The sequence below is a fragment of the Taeniopygia guttata genome, chromosome 21, assembly GCF_048771995.1.
Source record: "Taeniopygia guttata chromosome 21, bTaeGut7.mat, whole genome shotgun sequence".
NCBI classification, from domain to species: Eukaryota; Metazoa; Chordata; class Aves; order Passeriformes; family Estrildidae; genus Taeniopygia; species Taeniopygia guttata.
This window is the reverse complement of record NC_133046.1, coordinates 2,036,253-2,054,771: the sequence shown is the minus strand read 5'-3', so window position 1 is coordinate 2,054,771 and position 18,519 is coordinate 2,036,253. Positions and strand designations below refer to the sequence as shown.

The following is an 18,519-nucleotide window of genomic DNA, read 5'->3' as shown; positions in this document are numbered from 1 at the left end:
GTGCCTATGCAATCATAGAGTCTTACTGATTTATTTTTTATGTTAGTATTTTTCATGTCTATTCTGCAATTTTTGTTTCTGGGAGTTTTTGTTTTGATGTTGTAAATAAGTGATCACATAACCTGTTTCCTCCTCTAATGTAATAAATATTGTAGTGAAGATCTTAATGTACCTGCTGATGTCACTGTGATGGTAATATCTGAACCAGCACATGATTTTTAACAAGGTGAAGATCATTCCAAGACAGATGTGTTGGCAAGCAGAGCTGAGAGAAATCCCATCCAGGCTTTTGGAACCCACTTGTTCTCTTACACTTTAATCCCTGACAGGGCAGCTGATCCACTTGATGGATTTCATTGTAATCTTTGGGATTTTGGTAACAGGAGGTGCCTCTGCCAGGTTTTGCATCTCCCCATTCATTTATTTGCCTGGGAATTCAGTGCAGTGTGATCCAGTCACATGCTGGGCTCTCCTCAGCACCTACTGGGAAATATTTGGGGAGAGCTTGAGCAGAACATCATCCTGATGGAGAAATCCATCAATCTTTGTGAGGACTTCTAAGCATTTTTAAATCACAGAAAATGAACTGAAGACTGCTTGAATATTGCCTTACCCAGAAGTGACTTTTAAAAGACAATATTTGGACACTTAACGGGAATTCTCAAGGATTGCATTTCTTAATAGGATTGCAATTTACTATAAGCATGTTCTTAAAGTGTGGATTAAAAACTTGGTTAGATACCTGAATAAACATGGTTTTAATGTTGACTTCCATTAAAAAGAAATAACTATATGAATTTAGGCATGTAAAGTGTTTTCATTTGCTGTGTAATGATTCTGTCACCTTGGGACACTGTGAACTTCTCCTACAGCTGTGTGCTTCCATTTCTAGCTTATAGCTGAAAATGTTCTCTGTATAGCTTGGATTGTGAACTACCCCAAACCTATAGATTCAGCTGACAGACACGAGAAATCACACATTCTATCAAAATATAATATCTTGATTGCTTGGTACTATCACAGGAATATTGCAGTCTTACTTTAGTTATTAATTATTAAAGCAAGACTGCAATATTCCTGTGGTGCATGTGCTCTGCCCTGCTTAGGTAAACACAGATTCTGGTGGCTTTGCAAATGAAGGGAAAATAGCAGTAAAAAGTGGAGGGTCATGATAAAAGAGTTGAAGGAAGCAATGAAAAATGACAGTTGAAGTAAGAAACAACTGTTCAGTTACTGTAAGGCTCTGCAGATAGAAGCATCTAGTAATAAATGCTTAGTCATTTCTCTGTTGGTTAATTAATAGTAATATATTCTCCTTCAGTGCTGCATGTGTTTTGTTTGTCGGTCTGAAGGGAGATGTCTGGTAGTATGTGACAGCAAGATTGCTTGGGTTTGGATAAGGGGATACTTTAGCAAGTGACAATTTTCAGTGACTTTTTTTGATAAATGTAGCTAGAAATTCTAAGTTTTTACTCTGGTTTTGGGGAAAACCTTCTTTTTAAATGGTAAGATCAGGAAAGAAACAGTAAAACCATCACTGACTAGTGGGATAAAATTGATGAGGTTATCTGTAAATGTGTTGCTCTTCAGAAGGACTAACTGCATAGAGATAAATTTGAATAAAATCTAGAATATTGGCTTATTGTGATTTAATAAATACAGCTTTGTTGAAAACTGACACTAAATACTGGTAATTTTTGTTCTTAAAATAATTTAACTTTCCATGCCTGTTTCTTAACAGGAAGTGTAAAAATGCTCTTAAATGGGAATTTCTTTGAGAAGAAGACAGAAAAGATATAGTTAGGAAATGTTTGGGCTTGGGTCATTAAAGTACCAAGAGTTATTAATATTTGTGAACTACTTCAAAGATCTCTTAAGACCTTTCTTTTTTAAAAGTGTTATTTTAAGCATTTGGCTTTAGGCATCTGTTAAACTTCTAATATCAGTTCTTTTCATTTTTTACAGAAATTCTCTGCTGTACCTAGAATATTAAAATGATTTTTTTTATAATGCACATGGCTTCCAGATGCATTTAGAAAGGATTAATGAAGTGACCTGTTACAGTCCAGATTTTTATGCTTAAATATTACATCAGTATAATTCTTTTTTAAATGTAGGTCATGGGATTAGCATCAGGAAATGTGCGTATTTTGGCAACACGGGATTGTGTCTGCCATGAAGACAGGAATTTGTGCAGTGGTGGTGGCAGGAGGAGACTCGGAGCACTTCACATCAGAGCTGTTTATTGCAGTCATGTGTCCTGCCATGATCTTAGCATTGTTGTCTGCTTGTTAGGCTGCTATTTTGAGAAAGTGGTAAACTATCCAAAAGGTTGATTTTCAAGTACTTGTTAAACAGAGGGAGGGATGAATCCTTGGAAAATCGAGGCATGCAAGCAAGAGCTGATGGATTATACATGATTAGCATTTTGGTGACTTTCAGTAGGTGTTGTGTTGTCTTACTGTGTGGTAACAACCAGGCATATTGGGGAATTTGAACACTGAAGTTTAACTTATATGGTGAATTATTCATATTCTGTAGCAGTTTTGCAGGAGACAAAAATGCTCCGTTCCTCTGAGACAGTGGTTCCAATTTGGGACTTTGAATGTGAAAGTGCCTTGCTGAATTTGGGTTTTGCAAGGTCTTTCAAGGTTTCCAGATTTGTTAATTATTTGTTTCTTCCCTTAATTTTCTGAAATAAAAGTTTTTTTTTTTTTTTTCCTGAATAGTAGCAGCTATTTATAGTGGATGGGTTTGTTCTGGGATTTTTGTTGTTTTTATGGGGGTTTGGATTCTGAAGTGCCAAATTGAAGCAGTGAGGCACTTGTGAACTGCCTCAGTGCCTCACCGAAGGCAGCTTGGTGGATTGGAGGCTGTTCCACGTCTGTTCTGCCTGGTTTTTCCTGTTGTATGTGCTGGTTTGTGTGAATGAGGTTAAAGGATGAAGGAATGTAGCCAGAACTTTGCAAGGACCCTAGAACTGACCTTTATTCTTTAGCCAACAATTTTCCTGTGTTCTGTGCAGTGAGGAGAATTTTTTTTTATTCCTAATGGGATTGTAGATCCCTCAAGCTGAGTAGAAAAAGCTCACAAGTTTCTTCAGGAGGAAAGCATTTCTGGAGTTTTTCTGCTTGAAACAAAACACACAAAAGCTCTAAAACTCTCAGCATCAGTGACTCCAGAAGTGGAATCTCATTCCATATTGAGCTATAGGTAATAGTGAAGCACTGATGAAATCAGGTTGTTGAGTTGCAGCTATTTTTAGCTTGTGTAATTATCATTTTAGTCACACACTACATTGAAAATGGAAATTTGTGAGCTCTCCAGCCAGCCAACGTGGCTGCTGCAAGATGAGCATTAACACTGATCGACCTGATGCTTGTTTTGTGTGTACTTCCCACTAATATATGGAAAAATGTCTACTGAGCACAGCGACTGCTTCAGCTGGGAACTTGGCAATTCTTCAGCACAAGAAGCAGCCAATACCTCCCACAGAAACATTCAGCTGTGCTGGCCTTGCACGACACAAGTGCTTTCAGGAAGTTTTCGAAGGAGTTGTACAATCTCCTGTTGTCCCTAGTAGGGTGAGCTCTTTGGCAAACCTGTTAGGAAGGTACTGCTTGCTTTTCAAACTTTGTGTGCTGGGAAATTACAGACGTGGCAGATGGTTCCCAGAATACAGACTACAAATAAAGGAGGAGTTGTATCCTTTTGCTCCAGCGTATTTAGATTTATGAATTTGTAATTATTATTTTATACTTCTCTAGGTTGTACTTCAAAGCTGCCCTTGGAGGAGGGGACAGCAAAGACTTGGATTTCTGGACTTCAGCTCTGCACTCCTCAAGGAAATTCTGAGCTGGAATTAACTAACTCTTGGTGGGGCACATGCAGATCCTGAAACATCCTTTGAGTTTCCAGCTGTCTGCTAGAGCACTTAATGCTGATAGTTAGGACCAAGTTATTAAATTGAGGCTGGGATTTTTTTGAGAGTTTTTTGTATCCAGAACAATCTTGAAAGTTTAAATTTGATACTTAATTGCTGTTACCTGATGGCACATTAGAATTTCACAGGCTGGCAGTGGTGTAATCTCTTGGGCATCTAGCTGCTGTTCTGTGATAATAATCAGCTATGTAGACTGTAAGAAATGATTTTAATAAAGTAACTTGCAGTTGCTGTTTCACAGCCATTATCTCTGCCTCTTAGGTGATATATTTCAGTGGTGATGATGTTGGGTACCTGTGCGGGAGCAGGCTAAATTAAAAACTGCCTGGCTCCATCCAGCCATCCCTGCTGGCTCAGGGGTGCAGAACAGCAGAGTAACTTCACTTGAAATTGCTGCCTTATCTTCATAGTGATACTGAGGTTTGCTAGTAGGTTTTTGGATAGTTTGAGGAGTTTTTTTTGTTCTTCTTCCCTTCCAGTAAAGTTATTTTTGTTTGAGTGCCTTGAATAAAACAACCCTATGTGCCATTCTTACAGGAGGACGCGTTATGCAAGATATTTTTAAGATTCACGTGGTGTAATGGTTTTGAAAATCAGTTTTTACTAGGGTTGGTTGAGATCCATGTTAAACTGTGTTGATAAAGCCACTCAATATACATTGATTACATCTTCCAGCTTTTCCATATTCTTACAACAGGGACAGCTGCTGGGAGTCCTGGGCAAACCTCATCCCAGAGTTTGAGCCAGATCCTCAGTATCTCCTCTGATGCCTGGCCCCACATCATTGTGCATGAATTGCTGAAGTGTTTTAAATACAAGAATGCCTTTGCAGCAATTCACATATTTAGCCTTGGCTCCTATTCAGTCCGTGTGTGAAGCAGTCTTGAGAAGGTTGGAATTACAAACAGAATATTTGGGTTTTTAAGTCTCTTATTGAATCCATAGGTCAAGAGGAAAAACGTGTTTATCTGGTTAATGGCTTTGGAGAGGGTACAGCGAGTGTGTTTAATCTGCTTAGGAAGTTGCTTCATTTTGGAGGGTTTTTCAGATTTCCTAGGATGTTAAAGTATTTCCAACTCTTCCAAGTCCTTTTTCTTCCTTTTCTTCCCTGCTTTCCCCAGCCTCCTGAAAAAAGTTGGTGTCTTCTGAAGAAATCTTCCTCATATGTAGACTTGTACCTTGACTATGCTGGAGTGTAGATAAATTTTTAGGCTGGGCTGTCAGCTCAGAGTAACTGATTAAAAGGATAGAGAAGAAAAAAGAATATTGGTCTAGCAGCAGTCAGTGAGAGAAGCTTTACCCAGAAATGATGAAGCTTTTGACTTGAGTCAAAATTATTCTTTTTTAGCCCAAATGGCTGTGCTGGGTTCTTCACTTGGAGCAGGAGGCTGTGGGCATGTGGGGACACTGGGAACACCAGCCCTGTGTGGGGCTGGCTCTCCTCCAGGTGCTTTGGTGTGATGGTTTAACCACTTGAACCGTGCTCTGAGTGTTCTGTGGAACTTTTTGTTCTCTGCTGTTTTTGAAACTCCAGTTTTTGGTGTCAAGGACGGCAGCTCTGGGCTCAGCAGGGCTGTCAGGGCAGCCTGTGGAGCTCCTTACAGGAACTCTTTACTGAGCCAGTGCTGCGGTGCAGGGAGTCAACTGGCCTCTAATTTTCATGTTGCTTTTACCAGGCTACATTTTAACTAAAAATGGAAGCTTGTGGCAATGCAGATTTTTTTTTTTTTTCGTGAGTAGCTTCTCTGCTTTTGTCCTTAAATGAGCTCCATCTTTAAGGTAGAATTGAAAATATCTCCGTTGCCAGGACTGCATTCTGTGAGCATCGCAGGGTGCTTTCAGCATCCTCAAGTAGAAACTTAACCCTTTGAGAAATAAACTCAACTTTTGTGGAAAAGTTTGCTGTTATGCTTCCTTCCTCTTCTTTCAGGCTGGTTAAAGTGGCTTTTTTTTGTTTTGTTTTTGTTTTTCTTTTTTGCAGAAAGCATATGAAATCTGCAACACCTCTCCTGCATTAATGAGGGTGCAGCACAGGACAATAATGGTGTGTGTTTTGGCCTTTGCTGTTGTGTATTCTGTGTGCTGTTAATGCGCCAGCATAAATTTACTTGTTTACATTTCAGGTAATTCTTTCAGAATTTCATTAGATATCATTATCTCTGTAGTGGGGGCAAACATTTTTCCTGTCAAGACTTCTGAAAGTTGACTGGAGTTGCTCTGTTTTCAGAACTTAAAATGGTCATGTCATGTTCTTGTGTCTGGGGAGTGGAGTTTGGCCCCTAAGTGTGAGTTACTGTTTATGTCCTAAAGTGTGTTGTGCTGGCAGTAACAAACAAAACTGCTTACACTGTGACAGTTTCATAATCATAGTATTAAAATGTTTATCTATAAATGAGCTTGGGTGAGGATGATCCATATCCTAAGTAGCTTAACCTCCATACCAGACACTGAAGTGGTTTGTAAATTCTCCAGCTAGTAGTGAACTATACAATCAGAAACACTCATTTTATGTGAGATTTTGGTTGGAAGTGTGTGGAGTTTTAGGCTGGCTTTCTGATGTAAGGTCATTTTGCTTCAGTACCTTCTTGCTTTGTGCTCAGAATAATCTCAGCTGTCCTGCTGCAGCGGCTTTGAACACTGAGGGGTCCCCTGGCATCACCCCCAGCCCCTGTCTTGGTGTGTGACAGAGCCAGATCCAGGTGTTTGGGATGTAGAAGTGGTTGTCAGTGTTTCACATCTTGGTGTGAACTGAAATATTGCTTTGTGCTGTCAGGGGGAAAAATGGTTCCAAAATTTCTTACATTTTTCCACTTCGTGCAAAGCCAGTTCGTAAAACCAGTGCAGTCCAGACTGTTAGTGTGTGAGTTACTGAATGTGTCAATTCTTTTGTACTTTCTGCTATCATTAGTGATTTAGAAGGAGAGGTGTGCTCTCACTTGAGCTCATTAGTAGGAGGTTTATGTAACTTCTTCTGATAAAATAGATATAATGATATTTAACTGTGCTTAGAAGGCAAATGTAGTTGAGGGACAGGATTGAGCAGAAATAATTCCAGTGTGTTGAAAATGCTGATTTGGGGAGGGGGGGCACTTTGTAGTACAGTGAAAATTGTGTGAGACTGTATTTTGTTGTCTAATAGCATGGACTACTCTGTCAGTAGGGCAGGAGAATGATCTCAGGATTGCAAGAGTTTTTTGGGAAAAGAAGGTCAAAATGAGCTTTTGACACAAACTCATCTTTTGGTTGTGTTACAGTCAATAAAACTGTGCCTGTTTGCTTCATGAAAGCAGGCCAGCTGCTCAAGTTAGCTAACAGAAATAGTCTGCACTTTGATAGTAGTTTAATTTCTGCTAGATCTGTTGAGAAATCCATCCTGTTTTGTGGTAATTACATTAATTGTGGTTTTGGTATCCTTTTTTTTCCAGAATTTACATGTTTGACAGCAGAAGTTGGCTTTCTACTGTAGTGAGAGAAAATGTAAGTAGAGATAAAAAAGATTTTTTTTTTCCCTAGTCCTTGAGAAACATCCTATTTTTAAAAAGTGGTTAATTCAGATTTTTGGCTGTCAATCTGTGCAAGCCTAAAGTACGTGTTTTCTCCTTCTGCATGTGTATTATTGTGTCAACAGGAAGGATTTTAAAATGGCCAGGAAACCTGCTAAATAATAGATGTTAGTGCCTGCCTTCTGTCAGAGAGGGAACTGGCAAAGCAGAGGGAGACCACAGATGAAACTGTTTCATCTCAGTGGGGCAGGGAACTGTAATAAATAAAGTGATGAGAATAGTCATTCTCTCATGAATGAAAAATTACTTCTCCACCATGTTTGACAAAAGAAGGCCAAATTTCTTTTGAGCAAAGTGGCTCTTGTCAGAATGTTCTTTTCAATGTGTCAGTGTTATTTAAACAGAACCTGAAAGTTTCAGAGTTTATATTCTGTGTAATTGTAATTATTACTATTGTTCTTGGAGCAGTAAAATCTTCATTACCTTCCAGACTTTAATGTCTGCGAGGAACATTGCTAATTGCTGTGTTAAATCTGATATTTTCAATTAGTGGATATTTACCTGTTTTTCAAAAGGCAGGCAGCAGGCTTTATTCTGTGCTCATATCTCCTCAGGATCTAAGGGAACCCTGATTTTTTTCTTCAGTTTTAGTTCCTATAAATGAGAGAGAAAACATCTCAAATTTGTTCCACTAGCAATCCTGATCTCACTGTGTTTCCCACAGAATAAAAGAGAAACAAGAAATCCATCTCTGCTCCTGAAAACAAAAAGAACCCTCAGCTTTTCAAAGCCAATGTGACGTCAGCTCACTGTAACTAACAGCGAGTTGTGGATAATTCCTTTGTCATTGTGAAAATGTCCAAGCTGCTGTGCATGTTGCTAATAGGATTTGTGGTATCTGCTAGATTAGCACAGCTTCATTTAATCAGATGACCTGCTCTGGGACTGTCTGCTGGCCATGCTGGGAGATCCTTGTTAAGGCTGGAGAGTTTGGGCTCTGGTTTTGCAAATATTTTGCTTTTCATCCATGTTGGAGTGATGGTTATTGGCAGGAAAGAGGTTGAGGGAACAAATGTCAGACACTGTTCATGGGAGAAAAGGAATTTGCTAAACGTCCTTAGAAAGTTACTGTGCTTGAGTAAAATATGAACAATTTAGCTTTAAACCCTCTGTGTTACCAGACTTTGCATCCACAGTGGCTTGGTGGGATTATGTTAGGCTGTGGCAGTAGTCATGTCTGCTAAAAATACCTTGTGGCAAGCAAAGTTTGACCAGCAAGGGATAGAAATTCGAAATATTTGACTTAATGATAGCTGTGATTTCAAACATGTTTTTTTTTTTTTCTTGTAATCTGCAGAGATTATTCTCAGGACAAAGAGAGAGTGGAAGACTCCATCCTTTTTTTTTAATAGGAATGGTCTAAGAAAAATAAAGAAAATTTTAGTAAGCGTTGCTTCATTGCTGTTACCAGCAGGTGAATTTCAGAGAGGAATAATATTTAACAGTGGAATATATGCATCAGGCTACAAAGAAATGTGAGGGTGTTAATGATACTTTAGTTTCAGTAACTGGATTTAATTGGATACATAGTTTGAGCTGTGGGAAGGACACTGGAGTTGTTATAATGAAATGAGTGAACTTGAGTTCTTCCTCAGCCTTTGAATTTTTCTGTCACTGTTTTCTGAGCAGTGAGTGAATAATTCTTTAAATCTTTAAATCAGAATTAGTCCACTGGGATCATGAGTATATCTCCATTTACAGGAAGCACATGGAAGTTCTGTAAGGCTTCCTGCAGTTGAAAAATTTAGTGCAAAGCTGTTGGACACACAACTGACTGGACATACATAACTGTCCTTTTACACAGGAGTAGAGCTCATGTTAGAGAGAGTCAGAGAAAAGCAAACCCTGAGCTGTTCCTTTGACATAAATGATGTGATAAATCCTTTTGACACAGCTGAATTGTGAAGTTTTGTGGGATGTGGAAAGTAACAAATCAGGCAAAGTCAGTTGATTTTCCTGTGGGAAACAGAGGAACAAAGTGACTCTTCCATGGGTTCCTTGTCAGAAATGAGAGACTTGGGTCACCTGGAGGAGTTGGGAATAGGGAATGCCCTGAAGTGCACAGATTGTTCTCCAGCAAGGGGAGATTTACCCACAAGGTGGATTGGTCAACAGGATTAGGGGAAATAAGCTTAGAGCAGAGACACTTAAGCACTTCAGCCCCTGGAAAGGTCTTGAGGGGGTTGAAGAAAGTGAATGTGTTATTCCTGAGAAGCTGCCTTCAGGGACACACTCACATAGGCCAGAGAAAGGGAGGTAAGCAGGAGTTTGGCTCCTACCTATTTCTGCACAACTCTGGGGGAATTTGGGAAAAAGGAATGTGGAACTTGAGGATTGATTTTTTTTTTCTTGAGGTTTGCTTGATTTGGAAATGCACTAACTTCTTTCAAAAGTCCAGAAATAGTATCATCATCCACATCAAGCTGACAGATTCTTCTAGAAACCTTCTTGTAAAACAGGGTTAAATGCCTTTAGAACATGCCAAGAAATAAAAATCTATTACATGATACTCAATTGTGCTTGTTTGTGATGAGCAGAGATTGTTCAATATATGATCCATGTCTGTAATATAAATAAATCTGTGTAAAATTTCCCATGTATCAAGAGTGAGAATAGATAAAAGCATTTTTTCCCATACATTCTTTTGACCTTACCTGATGTCCTTAATCTTTTAAAGATACTTTTTTTTAATACAAAACTAGTAAGCTCTGATTTACAGTATAGCTAAAAGTGGGAGGCTGGAACCCTTTTTTTCTCCCACAGATCTCATATTTCTACCATAAATTCAATTGTCTAAAACTTGGTATAAAATAAATAGTGGAACAGCCAAGCTGGTTTGCTGTTTGTCCCATAAATTTTACAGTTTGCTTCAGAGAAGTCCTATATTTTAAAGCCCTTGGATTCTGTAGGGTTGTCATTTCCTGAGTGAGTTCAGTCCTGTTGGCAGGAATTAGCACTTCCTGTTGATGTTGAAACAACAAAGACTACAAAGAGAATGTGGAAATGTGCTTTAAACAATTCCTATGGATGCTGACAGAAAGGCAGTTCAGAGTTTGGAGTTGCTTGGAATGCATAGGGGCTAAGTTGGAATTCTCAAAGTGGATCTGTCTTCAAGATGGGAACTTAGATAATACAAGATGGGGAAAATGAACTTTCTTAATTTGACTTTCTTGCTAGGATAAGGCTTCATCTCCTTAGGCCTCTCCCTGTTCCATGCAAAGGAGCTTTGTTTCATTTAAATGCAGGAGAATTCTCTCTCACAGTGCACAAATTCTGCAGAAATAAATGGGTGCTATTTTAAGGAGAGCATATCTGCTCTGACTGACGTGAGATTATTCCTCCTATTGTATTTTTAAATAAAGCTGCATGTAAAATCTTCAGTGTAGTTCCTTGTACCTGCAGCTGGAATTTTTGGTGTCCTGAGTCTTTATTGCAGTCTCATCAGTGAGTTGCTGTGACCTTGGGCAGAACATTAAAGTTTTGGAATTTCTTGCTCTGAAATAGGAATGATACCATCTCTAAATTCTTTGCCTGGAGTGGTCAGTATTTGCTTCGTAGGAAATGGTCCTATTTATTAACTCAGAGAGTGGCAGGACTGAAAATTAAGAGCCTGAAAGATCTGAAAAATCACAGTTTATTCTTAAATTTACTCCTTTCTCACAAAAGCAGTGCATTAGTGTTTCACCAGGTGTGTGAACTGCCCAGGAGCTGCAGACATGCTCAAAATTCTAGAAGATATTCAGCCCAGAGTGTTTGTCTGAGGTGCAGAATAAACAAAACATTTTGAGAAATAAAAGAGCATTCCACAGAAAAGCAGGATCATTAAACACTAAGGATGGGTTTTGTCTTAGCTGGATTTTGGGCTGAGCTGAACAGACAATCTTAGAGGGGCTTAGAGATGACCCTGGAACCAGAAGAGAGAAGGAAGAGACCCAGTTTCACAATGAAGTGAAAGGGCCTTGAAGTTGTGTGAGTGAAGTGGAGGTTTTGGGAGAGAAGCCAACTGAAATTCCTTTTCTAAGATGCTGTGAGTTTCAGAGAAGAGGAAAAAATGGTAAATGATGCTGTGACAAGATCTGGCATCTGTTCCTAGAGGTTTTCAGTTAGGAATAACTACAATGGAGAGAGCTGCATCTAAGTCTGGTTATGGGGGATAGAAACATTTAGGGATATTGGAATCTAAAGTATTTTGAAGCTTCTTTTAACAGTGATGTTTGTTCTACTACTCTAATTTTCCTTGACAGTATGTTCTCTGTTATTGTGATTGCACAAAAATTTGGAAATTACTATGATCTTTCTCCCTGGGAAGGACTTTAAGAGGAAGACAAACCCCACATGCTTGCAAAGATAAATAAGCTGATTAAATCTTAACAGAATAATATGTAAAGCTGCTAGCAAAGCATTTCCTTTATTTAATAGTAAAGGGTCAATTCTGGCTAATAAAATGTTCTAAAATCACACATTATCAGTCTCAATTTATAAAATCCAGGTGTTCTGTGTAGTATTTCAAATTGGAACTAATTAATCTTGTTCTGAAGTAAAAGATAAAATTCATCAGCATGTTTCTTCAGCATCTTCCATTGCTATCAAGCTACAGAGATATTAAAACAAAAAGTTAAGGAACAGCTGAGTTGGAGATGTGGAATGCTGGAGAAAATGCCAACAGGATCCTTCTGGAGCAGAGACTTTTAAAGATAAGCTGTACATTTAGCAGGAAATATCCATATGATTGTGATATTGGGGAGCAGCCCAATAGTTGAGCAGCTCTAAAGGCAAAAGTTGAGGTGGTTTCAGTGGTTGTGAGGTTTCATAGAGCCTCTGTCTTGCTGGCTCTATAAGATATATGTCCTTTGGTGCCTATGGATACTGGGAAAACAGGCTTAGAGGGGAGAAGTGTCTGATGGCTGTGGTTTCTCAAACTCCTGCCCTCAACCCAGCAAAAAATCCCTGGTTTTACTCTGACAACGTGTTCATATTACAATTTGCTCTGGGATCTCAGACATTTTAGCAGTTATCAAATAAAACTTTGAACATTTGTGAGTGATCTCCTTTTCTCCAGATAGCAGGAAAAAAATTTTCATAACTGTGATGTTGCAGACAGTTCTTAGAGCATTTTGCAGGTGCTTGTGTCAGTGTAAATCCTTATTCTTTTCTGGGAAGATGCCTTACTCTGGTCTGAAGAGCTTCAGGGAAGTTCTGACTTTCATGTCTAAAATTGGTGCTACCTACTTACTCAGTCTTGGACATTTGAATTTATACAAACATGAATCAGAAAATGAAAAAGGAAGAGGCCTGGAGGAGAGCAATTAGTCCAAATTCTATTTTATTTCCTGTGTCTGGAAGCAAAGCACAACCATTTGTGACAACACCGTGTGCTGAAGGGATTTCAGACAGAAATTCCCACCTCTATTCCTATAAATCTATAAATCAGTCTGCTATTTTTTTCAAGTTTGAAATGGTTGAAAGGACTTGTAATTTCAGCCTCTGCCTTCTCCTAATTCTGCTTGTGACCTGTTTTTCAGATTTCTGGTTGTTTCAGAGGTGGCAGTGGAGCACACCTTTAGCACAGGAAAATGAGCGAGCTTGACCAGTTACGCCAGGAGGCCGAGCAACTGAAAAACCAAATCAGAGTATGTATTGTGCCTCAGCACAAATGAGTGTGTCTTGAGGAGGACAGAAATGATGCCTTAAATGTTTCCTCAATGTCAGACTTAATGAAGAAAGGGCAAGCACATATGGCTGCTTTAGAAAATTACATTTTGGTCTTGTATAGTGCTTAGAAAATAAACAGAAGCAATGCACAAAATTGCTGACGAAAATGAATGTTTACTGAAGTTTGTCTGAGCTAGAGAATAACTAAAGTTTAAAAAAACTGCTTAAAATAAGGTCAGTGATAAAATTTGTCAGAGCTTTGTCCAGGAAGTTCTTAAAAACCTCTGAGGTTGGAGGCTGCACAGCCTCTCTGAACAAGCAGTTCCACTGCTTGAGTGTCTTTGTGGTGAAAGTCATGTTGCCTTTCTTCCAAAAGAAGAAATTTCAAAGTTAAATGCACAATGTGTGTTGACAGCAGGCAGTGTGTTATGGTAATGCTGCTGTTAGGATGGGTCCAGTCTGGGTGACAAGCAGAAATGTTCTCTGAACCTTGGGTTCAGGGGGGTTAATCAGCTTGACAAAACAGAGAAAATGTACGGAACTACATCTAATTTCTTTAATTTCCTTCTCTTGCAGGATGCTAGGAAAGCATGTGCAGATGCCACCCTGGCTCAGGTAAGAATTTCAGAGTTTAACAGGAATTAAGAGAATATGTCTCCTTTACAAAAAGAAAATGTTGTGTAAGAAAGGGATTGCAAGTGAATCTGGTTTTGCCTCCTGTAGCATTTTTTTTATTTTTATTTTGCCTTTGGGTGTTTTCTTCCAGAAATAAGTACATGTTTGTCCAGTTCCTGAGAGCACTGGCCTTGAGCAGTGATTTCTTGGAGTGACTCAGGGCACATTTCTGCTGCTTAATGGAAAATAATGCTCTGCCCTGGAGCTGGGAGCAATACTGTTGTTACCCTGATAATCAGAACCATAAGGCCTGCTGAGGTTAAACTTCTTCAGTGTCTGCTACATTTATCTGTGCAGGAGGAGAAAGCCCAGATCAAAGGTCTGAAATATAGATGTCTAAGAAGATACGACCTAAACAAAACCATTTCTGGGAGTGTTTATAAATGCAATAGGCTGCTTGTGTTATGTGATAAAGACATGCTGCTCAAAATGACATAACTTGTGAATGGGCAGTTGAAGAAAAATCAGTCAATATTGTGGATGTTGGACTGTGGGAACTGTGTTGGAGATGTTACTTGAGAGCAGTGAAGGGAAGAACTCAGTGCGTGACATTTTCCTGTTTCAGATCACAGCCAATATTGACCCAGTGGGGAGAATCCAGATGCGCACTAGGAGAACACTCCGGGGACACCTGGCCAAAATTTATGCAATGCACTGGGGGACTGATTCCAGGTGGGTACAGAACTGGCTCACGTGGCTTCACTGCTCTCCAGAAAGTTGAGGGCACAGGCCTTGGGACCACCTGGAATTAATAATTCTGAGGGAACTGGGATAACTGAGAGAAGTCAGAAACACTGAATACCACAATTTTCCTCTGTGTTTTTGTAATCCAAGTCTACATTTGATGCCAAAATCCCAGTCCTTGCCTACTTACCTGAAAAATACAGTAGTGGTACCACATGAATTCTGAGGAACTGTGGAAATAAAGTAGATGCCATTATCAGATGTCTTTTTTTCCTTTTTTATTTCCCTTTCCTGTTAACTACTGATTAATTTAAAGAGAAACTAAATGCCCCTGGTATCAGCTGCTTTCATTCTCTTTTCTTTACAATGTTCATCACAAAGGTGTTCCTTGGCTGCCCACAATGACTGTGTTTCCCTACTGTTTCCTCCCCAGGCTTCTAGTTAGTGCCTCCCAGGATGGCAAACTTATAATTTGGGACAGCTATACTACAAACAAGGTAAGGCCAGCTGATCCATTGCTGTGTAATTCAGTTGTGAAAGCATCAGAAGGAAGTGTTGCCCATCATCATTTTGGCTCTATTGCTTTCCTAGTCCTAAATCCAAATTTTGAATTCTCCAAAACAATCAAGTTGTATGTAAAGAACACAGCAGTGACTTCAGTGTGTGAAAATGTGCACCACAAATGGAGAACAAGGAAAGACTTTCTTCTAAAGAATCTTTTGATTTGTTTTGATACTACAGAAAAGTGATTACCAGACAGCAGGCAGAGATGAGCATCTTGCACCAGAAGGGGCAGAAATTTTGGCATAGCCAGATGAATTTGTTGTCTGCAGTGAAGTCCTGAAAGACCTGACATGTTCTAATGAGTCATCATTTCGTGGCTGCAATCACATGAGGCAGTTCAGGGCTACTTCTACTTTCATTTGACAGTGTTTGGTATTTACTGATCATGGCCACTGTTGCAGGGCTGGCAGCAATTCCCATGTAGCCCCTTGTGGCTGACAGAGCTGCTTGAGTCTCCTGCATGGAACTGGCTTTATTCCAAATAAATTTTACTAACTTAGCCCCTCTAGCATTAAAATCAATGTTACCAGTGATTGGAGCTAATGGAATCACTTTACTAAAAAGGTAATACAATCTGGTTTGCAAATTAAAAAGAAACCCTCTCATTTTTACCTTCATCCTCATCCTTTGACCCCAGTCTGCAGGGAAATGTCATCTAAATTACTCTGACTACTGCAGGATGGTAAAATCATCACTTCATCCCATAATTTCTGTATTGATATCGTCAATTCTTATATTAATGCTAATTAATCCATGCAATATTCTTTTGGCAGTTCCGGAACACTGGAAGTAACACAGTGTTGTCATCAATTTGATCTTTGCCTAATGATAAAATAAAAATGGCTCTAAGTGAATATTCCAAATAGTAGAAGACTATTGAAATATTCTAGACTTCTTGGTAGAAGACTTCCAAAAATGATCTGGTTGTGGTTTTAGGACAGGCTTGGGGGTTTTTTAACTGCTCTTTGCTGCAGGACCACTGATTCCTGGCTGTTCCTGTGCTTCTAATGAAATTTTTCCTTAAGAAATTCAGGCACATTGTTAGTATTGCATGAAATATCACCATATATCTAAGGGCACCAGCCCTTTCCTAAAGATTTTATGAACAAATTTAAGGGATTAACACAACGAGTTAACAAGACGGAACAGGTTTAGCTTCTATAATTATCTAAAAAAAGTTCTTTGAGCACGGAATGACAAGGAAACATGGGGTAGTTATTTAAATGTGAAGCTTGATTGCTTGCAGTGGGTTTCCAAAGAAGGATTTAAATGGCAGTGGAAGCAGCGATTTCCTTACTTGTTCATTCACAGCATCGAAGCCTGGAATTGGCAGTTTTGCTGACTGTGCTTGGAAGTCAATATTTTCCTGAACCTATAATAAACCAATAGTAATCAGAGCACTGAAATGAAATAATTCACTTTGGACCAAAATTGCTGATGAATCTGGATTCAGGAAAAGCAAATCTGAGGTTTTATTACGTCACTACTTGTTCTGACGAGCTTCATATGCAAGTTACCCTCAAAATAGTTCAATACTCAAACAGCTCTTTTATTCTTGCTTCTCTGCCAAAAACATGATGCCTGTCTTGAGAAACAAGTGAAAAACTTCCTTTTGCTGCATCACTGAATGCAATTTCTGCAGCTGAAATCCATACCTGTGTGTGTTTCAGGTGCATGCGATTCCCCTGCGCTCCTCCTGGGTCATGACTTGTGCATATGCTCCCTCTGGGAATTACGTGGCTTGTGGTGGGCTTGACAACATCTGCTCCATTTATAACTTGAAAACTCGTGAAGGGAATGTCCGTGTCAGCCGTGAGCTCGCTGGGCACACAGGTGAGTGCTGCTCAGAATTACCTCAGCACAGTAAAAATGAAAAAAAAAATACTTTAAATATAATTTGCTAATAATGATCTACTTCTTTCCTCAGGCAGGAGCTTAGCTGCAGACCTTTTGGTTTTAAATGTTCTTAAACAGTTTTTCAGCTGTAAAATCGAACAAAAACTTACAGCTGGAACTTGATGTTTGCAGGTTTTCATATTTCCTGCTGTAGTTTGAATTCTGTGCTTTGTAAAATGGAGGTGGTTGGCAGGCAGGCTGATTCTGTAATCAGAGTGGCTCCACTGATAGTTTGGCAGATGGGATTTCAGGAAAAAAGATGCTTCAGAGCATTCAGATGAACTTCTTTGATGCCACTGTTGGGAAACATCCAATGCCCATGCTCAGGTCTTTGCACTGACAGGAATGCAGTTTATTTTTCCTCAGTGGTCTGACACAGTTGAGGTCATCAGCATTTGCTGCTGCTGGATGCAGTGAGACCGAGATCCACTTTATTAGCAAGTTGGGTGTGTGCAGTGCAGGCTCACTTGGACTCCTCCCCAGCTTGGCCACACTTTTCTCCCCCTTCCTCTGGTTGGGTTGGGGTGGTCTCCAAAGAGCCAAACCACATTTTGTCCAAAACAGTGCAGATTCCTATACAAAAATCATCTGTTGCACTTTAGGCTTTTAGTGTTTCTTGCTGCAGCTTCAGGAGAGGAGGAAGCAGCTTATTAGCAAACCAATTTCCCTTTGAAGGGTCATCTCTGGCCTTATTTGTGCACCTTTTGCTCTGTTTCCAGGCTACTTGTCCTGCTGTCGTTTCCTGGATGATAATCAGATCGTCACCAGCTCTGGCGACACCACTTGGTAAGCTGGGACATGGGCACAGCACTGCCAGGAAAGGCTTTTCTAATCCACTTTCTGTGCCTGAAGGAAACTTTGTCCTTCACAAACTTCATCATCACCCATAAGACAGGTGATACTGCTCACATGTCACTTTTTGCTGGTAATTTCAACCCTGTGAGCTTTGGCTGTTTCCTTGTACCCATGTTCTGAAGAGCCTGACCTAATTCTGTGTTAGGATGTTGTGGGCATTTTTTTATTCATGTATCTATTTGGCTTTCAGAAATAACTGTATTAGACTAATGATTTTCCTCAAAACTCTTTTTGTATTCAGTATTTATTACTTAAGCAGTCATGTTTGGATATTTCTAATACAGAATGTAAGTTATCCCCTTGAGAACCCACCCAGTTCTGTCCTGAGTCTATGCTTGTTATTCAGAAGAGCTCCTAGAAAATATTCTCCAGTGACAATAGCTGGGTTTTTTGAGAAGAATGTAGGTGTGTATCTTCATAAATACTGGCTTCTGAACTAAAAAAGGCCTCAATTTTTTTTTTCATAGATTTTTCTATTATATCTATTTCTTAAAAGCATTACAGTTCTCCCAAGCAGCAGCACTTAGAGCAAAGGCTGTCTAATAAATACCTGTCCTACACAATGCCAGTCTCTTTAAATGCCTGATTCTGAGTAGTTATGGAATATATACAGGATTAAAACCAAATATATTTCTGAATATGTGTTGATGTTGAGAGAAACCAAAAAACTATAACAAAACTGAGATG

The 18,519-nt window shown here is 39.3% G+C and overlaps 1 protein-coding gene across 22 annotated transcripts in view; it reads left to right on the top strand.

Moving 5' to 3' along the window:
- GNB1 (G protein subunit beta 1) overlaps positions 1 to 18,519 on the top strand; it is a 34,808-nt gene that overhangs the window by 11,106 nt on the left and 5,183 nt on the right. For 12 of the 22 annotated variants that reach the window (XM_030289152.4, XM_012570415.5, XM_041720352.2 and 9 more), the window contains exons 2-8: positions 7,369 to 7,420; positions 13,029 to 13,136; positions 13,735 to 13,773; positions 14,399 to 14,505; positions 14,951 to 15,014; positions 16,752 to 16,914; positions 17,697 to 17,763. In XM_030289152.4, the coding sequence (XP_030145012.1) occupies positions 13,080 to 13,136; positions 13,735 to 13,773; positions 14,399 to 14,505; positions 14,951 to 15,014; positions 16,752 to 16,914; positions 17,697 to 17,763 (497 nt within the window). In that variant the 5' untranslated portion in view covers positions 7,369 to 7,420; positions 13,029 to 13,079. Of the gene's footprint in view, positions 1 to 5,924; positions 6,067 to 7,368; positions 7,421 to 13,028; positions 13,137 to 13,734; positions 13,774 to 14,398; positions 14,506 to 14,950; positions 15,015 to 16,751; positions 16,915 to 17,696; positions 17,764 to 18,519 lie in introns of all 22 variants that reach the window. The other 10 variants (XM_012570416.5, XM_012570411.5, XM_072917364.1 and 7 more) reach the window with 4 other exon arrangements.